Source organism: Adelges cooleyi, unplaced genomic scaffold (assembly GCF_023614345.1).
Source record: "Adelges cooleyi isolate 19-005CV unplaced genomic scaffold, UGA_ACOO_1.1 ACOO_flye_CR_arks_rails_tigmint_CR_PRNA_574, whole genome shotgun sequence".
Lineage (NCBI taxonomy): Eukaryota > Metazoa > Arthropoda > Insecta > Hemiptera > Adelgidae > Adelges > Adelges cooleyi.
In genome coordinates, this window is record NW_026096268.1 from 2579246 (window position 1) to 2587216 (window position 7971).

General features: G+C 33.3%; 1 protein-coding gene across 1 annotated transcript; it reads right to left on the reverse strand.

The window, feature by feature from the left end:
* Positions 1-1612: 1612 nt before the first annotated feature.
* Positions 1613-6925, reverse strand: LOC126843577 (uncharacterized). Its single transcript, XM_050581184.1, has 3 exons — positions 6781-6925; positions 3546-3873; positions 1613-2318 (listed from the first exon to the last, which is right to left on the reverse strand). The coding sequence occupies exons 1-3, from the start codon at positions 6904-6906 to the stop codon at positions 1900-1902; spliced, it is 873 nt and encodes a 290-aa protein (XP_050437141.1). The 5' UTR covers positions 6907-6925; the 3' UTR covers positions 1613-1899.
* Positions 6926-7971: the final 1046 nt, after the last annotated feature.

Here is a 7971-nt window from a genome sequence, read left to right on the forward strand (position 1 = left end):
ATTAGATTTTTTAATGTTTGTAAGACGAAGCCCGTCCTATAGAGCGCGATTAATTGTTATTCTCTATGCTACAGCTATAATAATTTATTACTTATCTTATTACACTCAGACGAAAAATTGGCGTACGATTTTGGTTAAAAAATCTAAAATGTATGTACCATGTTCATTGTACTCTTATGAACAGTAAAATATGTTTTAGTTGTCTAAGCTTCCACTAGAAGATGACAGATACTTTCCTCTTCTGAAAACGCGAGCGCTAATATTCGTTTACAGTGATGTGCCATTCCATTTTCAGTTCTTTCTTACAATCTACAAGACATGACGAGGCAATAAAGTTAAACGGAATCTAAATGACAACAACAGGGAAAAAGTATAAAATTAAATGTATATTATGTTCTAAGAGACAATGATAATATAATTGCAAAAAAAAAGTAAGCAATATCCTAATCTACCAATTTTGAAAGAGGTTACAGTTAAAATCGTTTAAACATGTGTTACAAGCTAAAAATTAAATTATGAACAAAAATACATTTATTTTTATTAACTGCTTAACTGAAAAATATTACTTGGCCCGTTTTTATTCTAATTAGGCAAACACATCGTCATTATGATACCACGTTTTCAAGATTGTATTTAAACTAAATTATAATCTGAATTAAATAATATATTAAATTGTTACGAATCACACTTAGTTTATAATATAATATAGTGTATAATAATAATTATTATTCAAATAGCCTGTGAACCCTGTGAAGCCTTTATCATCTAAAACCGAACAGTTATCGAACGCCTACCGAAAATATATAATCATGTAAGTATTAATAATTATTAAATTTAAATATATACTTTTTCAATAAAAATTTGTTTTAAAATGTTTTTTCATCGTAAATTAGACGTGAGTTAAAGTAGAAAACTTATATAAAAGAAAAATGATCAGGAGAATTCCAATAATATAGATTTGAAAGGTTGAATTGATAGTTTCATAGTTGAATTTATGTGTTCATAAAAAATAATTGATTAAGTTCTATCTGAGTAACATTAATTTAAGCTGTAAGTTAGTTTTATAGTATAATACTGTTATGAATCTTAATTATTTTATCCAAACAAGGGCAGGCTGACTGCAAGACACAGAACAAAAATGTGCGTTTTGTTGCATTCATATATTTTTTCAGGTGCAAAATTTTACATTCTTAACGGGAAGTTTGGTTATTGTGTTTTAATAATAATAAACTATTACAAAAAATGATTTGTCTTTTTTGTATAAATACAAATAATTACATAATAAAAACGGCAACATTAAACTAATTATTTAAATAAGAGCTACGTGCTCTCATCCGCTAACATGAAATTCGGTATTTAATTTTATTACACTAATAAAACATAACAATTTACTTATGTATTGTTACGATTGTAATTTTGTTTGCTTATTATTCTATAAGTATCAATTTAAAAAAATTCTTTGTAACTTTATTAATTTCAATACATTTTTAAGTAAACAAGATACTAATATTATGATAATTAATTTGTAATTAGTATATTTTTTTTAAGAAATAATTTCTGATAATTTATATAAATATTTGAATTACAAATGTTTGAAACGTACAGTGTTGTTTGTTGACTCTCCTATTCGTTTATATGGTTATATTAAGAATATTATACGAACAATTTTCAATCACGTCTGTGGATTCCATCACCCCTGAATAACTTTATTGGCTTACAAAAACACAATACGACTAAAGAGACTTATACAAACATCTAAGAAACCGTGCAATGTCTAAATGAAGAGGACAGATGGTGAACTTAACTGATAAGTAGCAATCTTACGATACCGTGTCTCGTCCCATATACTGTACTAGAGGAGAAAAAAGCGTTATTTAAGTTTTCATTTCCGGGTTGGCTTTACGGATAAGACGAGGACGGTGCGTTGTTGTACGACGAAGAGTAGTCATCCGCTTGGATCCTGTAAACCGGCATGGCTGGCGACACTATCTCTACGGTTTTCCTGGATCCGGGATACCGTTCTGTGTCCGGGAAACCGTGTCCCGAAGATATGTCGACCACGGCTTCCGCGCATTGCCTGTGCGGGATCAGCGTGCTCTCCTCCATCAACGTGGCCGTTAAATGGCTGCCACCGCCTTTGCCGCCACCGCCACCTCCGCCACCGCCTCCTCCTTTCATGCAACTGTAAATGGCCACGGCCAGGGCGGCACCAGCGGTCATCAGGGCTTTACTGGACAAAGCCATCAGGGCGCTCGCGCCGACAGTGGCCATTGTGGCGGCTGCCCAGTACAGACCGTGGTAGTCTTTCTTTTTCCTACCTTTACAACATAAAATACTCGAATTACAAAAACAAACAAAATACGAAAGAATATAAACAGAAATCAGAATTGAAGTGCAACTCTTAAAGAACAACTGTCAAATTTTTCGATTTATTAAACGGTTGGGTATCGATGTTAATTTCGTCAATATCACAATTTAAAAACAAAACTAATGAGTGTACTCTTATTAATATAGTAATGAGGCCGGAGTTCTTTTGGTAATTATTTTTTTGTTAGCCTGTTGTAGCTTCTGTTTCTAACTTCTTTCAGTATTTTTCTCTATTACTATTGGTCACCTATTAACTGTCCTAGTATGCCTAACGTGGTCATAGAGTTTGATGGGTATTAAAATATTATACATATTATTATTTTTTTAAGTAGTTAACAGAAAAAAAGTGTTCTTTAAACGATTTATAGCAAAAAAAACCTTTAGAGATATCAACATAAACCAACGATATAGGTGTTTTATATTGTTTTAATTATTCAAAACTTTAGGTCAGCTACAATCAAAATAGAACAGTTCGATAGATAGTTGGGTTTACATAAAAAAGAACGGGCATGTTGCGTCCTCGCTACACTTAATTATAACGCTAGACAGTAACGAGTTTTCAAATATAATATCAATGTCGATATAGTTTACATATGTGATAGATAAATTTATTCATACAAAACCTAATGGCCTTTGACGCATTGTGAACAAATATATTATGTAGGAACCAAAATATTAAAAAAGTTTCTGCGTGTCAAGTTCTTTGAATACATGCAATGATGTAGTCTTAAACATTTTCAAACGTCGTTTCTGTAAAAAAAAAACAAGCGTTTTTCTTTTCAGGGGTTGTTTTTAGTTTCACTGGAACACACGTTACAAGGTATCCATCCCAAGAGCATAGATAATATATATATGTTTTTTTAATTTAGATTTTTTGCAATAACGTTATTACGATACAATGACAAAATGTCAAACAAAAGTGTTTGCAGAAAAACCCATATCATATAGGTTACTCATAATTCATGTACTTCTTTTCAAAATAAGCAAAGGAAGTATTAAATAAAGTGTGTCGGTCACGGTAAGTGTTGTTAAACTATGTAATAATATATAACGATGTGCGGTTAATGTTGTCGACTTTGTGGTTTATATTAAATATTTGAGTTTCGCCTTTAACAACTTCGGCAGAACGTAATGCAATGATTTCATGGTTAGGAATAACATTAATTGTTTGGCCATACTCATTCTGAGAAACGGCAACACCCTTTCGAGCATGCTGGTGCCGATCGACCTGGCCGTCGAGTTGCCCGGGCTGATCAGTTTCACTCTGATGTCGACGCTCTCCATGTAATCGCTGAGTCTTTTGCTGATCAACAAGTCCAGCTCGGTGGAGTTGGCTTGGTCCAAGCGCAAGTCGTTCGACACCATAGCCGTCTTGACACGGCTCTGGTATATCGTGAATCCCGGGAACAGTTCGTAGCTCCTATCGCCGTCCAGCGTATCCAAAAACATAAGCATGTCCCTCTTCACGCACGCCATGGTGTAGTTGTTGGAACACCGCGGGACGTCCTGCAAAAACAGCCACGGTTAAGTCACTAAGTTTGAGTACTGTTACAACGTTTCCACGTGTCTGTCAACGTTACCAAAGTGTACAAGATATGTATTGTGCCTGTGGAAGCATCACGACTTTAATTATTCTAACGCGATAAAATACAAAAACGAGTGTGATATCAGACAACATCAACGATTGCCGGTAAACTGAAATGACAGAATCACCGTGTAATCGGTGGAAAATAATGAGATAGGAGAAGAAGACGATCGAGAGAGATAACATATTTGTATAGCCGTAGAAGATGTGGAGCACGTCCGATCCGGCGCTAATGTGCATAACATTAATTTGCAGATATAATATGATTTATACAATGTGTGCATTGTCACGTAAAAAGGGAAAACTGTGTATTTTTTTTTTTTACTCCAATGAGAGAATAAATTATAAAAACAATGTTTCATATTTAATTTTACACGAAAATGAAATTTGATTTTGCTTTTTTCGTTTTCTTAATAATCTTTAACGTTAATGATTGTCTAAATGACCAATTTTACATCTACTGTAAAAACAAATATTAGATATCTTTGGCTTGGGTTAAAAAGGACCGTTCTCACTTTTGTAACTTTTGGCAAATGAGCTCTTCAAAGCTTTAATAATTGTCCGTAACTCTGTAGTTAATTATTTTACAAAACTTTTCAACCTTTTCACTTTATGTCCTGGAAATAACATTTTCGTAAAACATATTATTATTGTTTTAATTAAAACGCCCAAATGCCGTTTAAAACTATACTTGAAAAACAAGAACAGTTAAATCTATAATTTATTTCTATAAATGACTTTTATAAATAACTATTGACAAAAAGTCATATTGGCCTTTCTTCACCTAAGCCATAGACATGATGTAATTTTATATAAAGGTTGATTAATTTAACGTAAGATGCTCAATTCTCATGAAAACGTTGCTTTAGGAAAACATTTTCATGACGTTACTTTACAATATAATTGAATTTCTAAACATTTACATCTTTTAGTCATTTTCAGAGCTGAGTTAACTTTAGAAAACTAAACGGTACCGCGTTTATTACCTATAATATTTACTGAAAATACTGAATGGTCGATAACCAGTTTTTAATAAATATTTTTTGAGTTATAGTTTAAACGGGAGGTGTAGCATGTCGATTTTTTTTTATCTACACACATTAGTCAAAATTCTAATAACTCTTAAAATAATTATCCAAAACTGATTATCAATGAGCAAACAATTGCAGCTAATTTTTCCGACTTTGAACGTTACCATTTAAATTAGAAAAGTTTATACAGCTTTGTTAAAATTAATACTTAAATAAGTAAAAAATAGCTGCAATTATCCGCTTTTGTCATAACTCACACAAAAATAAATGTAAAATGTATAATATGCGTTAAACGTATTTAGTCTCTGGCACAATTTAATTAATTTGCATAGATATTACCACTTAATAAATGTTTTATTCTTTTACTTTTAAAATAATCAAATTGGAAAATGAGTATATTGTACGCAATACAAAAATGTAACTTTTTTTATGTCCAAAATTGTGTAAATATTTTTTTTTAGTTTTAGAATAAATAATTAAAATTTAAAGCATGTTTAAGATATGATTGTAAAATTTGTTGTATTGATTTTACACCAAATAATTCAAATTGTATAAACAATAATATGTCAGCTGTTGTGAAAAAATTTGTTTATTTAAGAAACATTTCTATTTTCAAAGTTATGAAAATTTTAAGTTAAAAGGGTGAAGATTTCATAGCTGTATACTTGGAATCATTGAGTTTTGTATAGCTATAGAGATACTTAATAGCTTCCATTGTGCAAAATTATTAAAAGACACAGATTTCGCTAGCTTTAATGTCAGGCGATATAGAAGTTAGTAAAATACATGTAATGATATGGCATCATGAATTTTCTAATTTTTAATCCAATTTCTAAACCTATTAAGTACAGGGAAATAGTTATCGGCTTACAGAAGCTAAATACAGTAACAGTTTTATACAAAGTTGTTTGAGTCAATGATATTAACTCGAGTCTTAGATATTACAATAGCTTGATACAGTTTTTCTCGTTCAAATCATAAAAAAAATGTAAAGTATCGCGTTCGTCGGCTTAAACAAAAGACATCAGTTATAAAGTAATTGGTGTCAGACACCATTGTTACAGTATTATATTTGAATTTTTTATTTTTAGAACGTTCTAAAAAAATGCAAAACAAGATCTGTGAAATCTTATTTTATAAAATAATGGATTACTTTGTTCTATTGTACTAATCTATTGAAAAGACAAAATTCGATCGATTAACTTTTTATATTCTGTTTGAATTAAACGATTTTTTTATATAATCTGATACCGCTATGTTTAAAATCGATACGACGCGTTACATCGCTGGACTGATTTATTTTTAATGAAATTGTAAATTTATGTATGGCGGACTGCTGGTTCTGTTATACCCGTTAGCTAGTTAACCAACATCACACTATGTCATATAGAAGGTAACCATACAAATTAACGGATGACATAATTTATCCAGGGCAGAAATTGGTCACAAATTACGAAGCTTTCTTAAAGATTAAAATCAAATAATTAAGGATGAGTTGACGATCTAGAAACTGGGAGTACCCCTAGGGCATTTTGGGTTAATATTTACAATACGATCTTGATCTTCTTAAGGACCTCGGAATGCTTAGTAAATGTTTCATTTCACGTACGACATTCAACAAAATATTTCGCACTCATGCTCGAAGATGATCCAAAAGTGTACAACAACTGTCTACAAGTATTTCAAGGGTAGCAGGAGTTGGCGTAATTGTTTAAGTTGTATTCCCATTAAAGAATGTACTCAGCTAAAAGCTATTCTATGACAGTAGAACTTGTACAAATATTACAAACATAGTACCTTCGTTAGCGACGTGTTGGCCGGACGGTCAACCGCGGCACATGGTTCTAGCAACAACGGCCACAAGCACAACAGCAACAGGCGATGGTAAAAGGACAGCGACGGCGATAGAGGTCGTGGATCCATTGCAGACTTGTCGGTGGAATGCACGAGAGGTTAATGACGACGGATACTGTTCGTATGTAGGGTGCTCGTGGAGACGTCACGTGAATCGGCGAAAAACTGACATCAAGTGAACCGTTAAACAATAGCGATAGAGTGATTAAAAACGTTTCCATAAAACTGCTATAGCGATGTACCTTTTTTTCACCTCGTCTCTCGCCCCCGCCGCCAGTGCTAATTTATTTTTTACGCCTTCGTCTGTTAATTATTATTGTTATGTATAGAAGACCATGAAAACCCCGTCGCCCTACCACTACCACCACCACCACCACCACCAGTAGCACGCGAACGTCACCATACACAAGAAAATCCAATGAAATTTCAAAGATTCCGGTGGCTATCCGCTACGGCCCATAATCGATCGGACGATTTCGAAAACAATCTAATTTGAACGGACGGTAATTATCGTGTCGGTTCGGAATGGTCATCGGCCGAGGAATTAAAAAATAGTGAAAACAACGGTCAAAACGAGCGTTTGGCATTGTTTTATTTTGGTTTTTTTTTTTTTTTGCTTACTATTATACGACAACACACGTCTAAGGTAGAAATCGAATCGGACCGGCTATGCGATAATAGATAAAGTATATATCTGTATAATTACTATTAGTTACACGTGTATTGGCAACGGCGGCGGTCGACACGAGTCTAATGAGTAAAAAACAAAAGAGAGGAATAGATAAAAAACAAAAACAAAAAAAACGGTGCGCCGCCGAACTCGTTGAAAACCATCGACGAGGCCGTGACAATTAATTTTCCGCAGTGATCTCTACACCCCCTTCGCCGCCCCCATGACACACATCAGATTATGCCGAATCACTTTTCATTTACTTTTACCTACTAAGCGATTTCCACGAGTCGATTGGGTTTTTTTTTTAATCTACAATTTACATCTCTTTTACACTGGGGATTTTCTCTCTCATTTTCGCGTTGCCGACCCACCGTTTTTAATCGTTTCGTCATACGGCCATATAAAAACTGCCCACGCGCCACCGGACAACTTCAGTTTTTGACAACGTTCCGGCACGACAA

Excerpts from the sequence above, each read along its gene's own strand:
- LOC126843577 (XM_050581184.1), bottom strand. The coding sequence starts at position 6,906 with ATGGATCCACGACCTCTATCGCCGTCGCTGTCCTTTTACCATCGCCTG. Across the intron at positions 3,874-6,780 it reads CCAACACGTCGCTAACGAAG|GACGTCCCGCGGTGTTCCAA; the intron begins GTACTATGTTTG and ends CTGTTTTTGCAG. Across the intron at positions 2,319-3,545 it reads GTTGCCGTTTCTCAGAATGA|GTAGGAAAAAGAAAGACTAC; the intron begins GTATGGCCAAAC and ends TATGTTGTAAAG.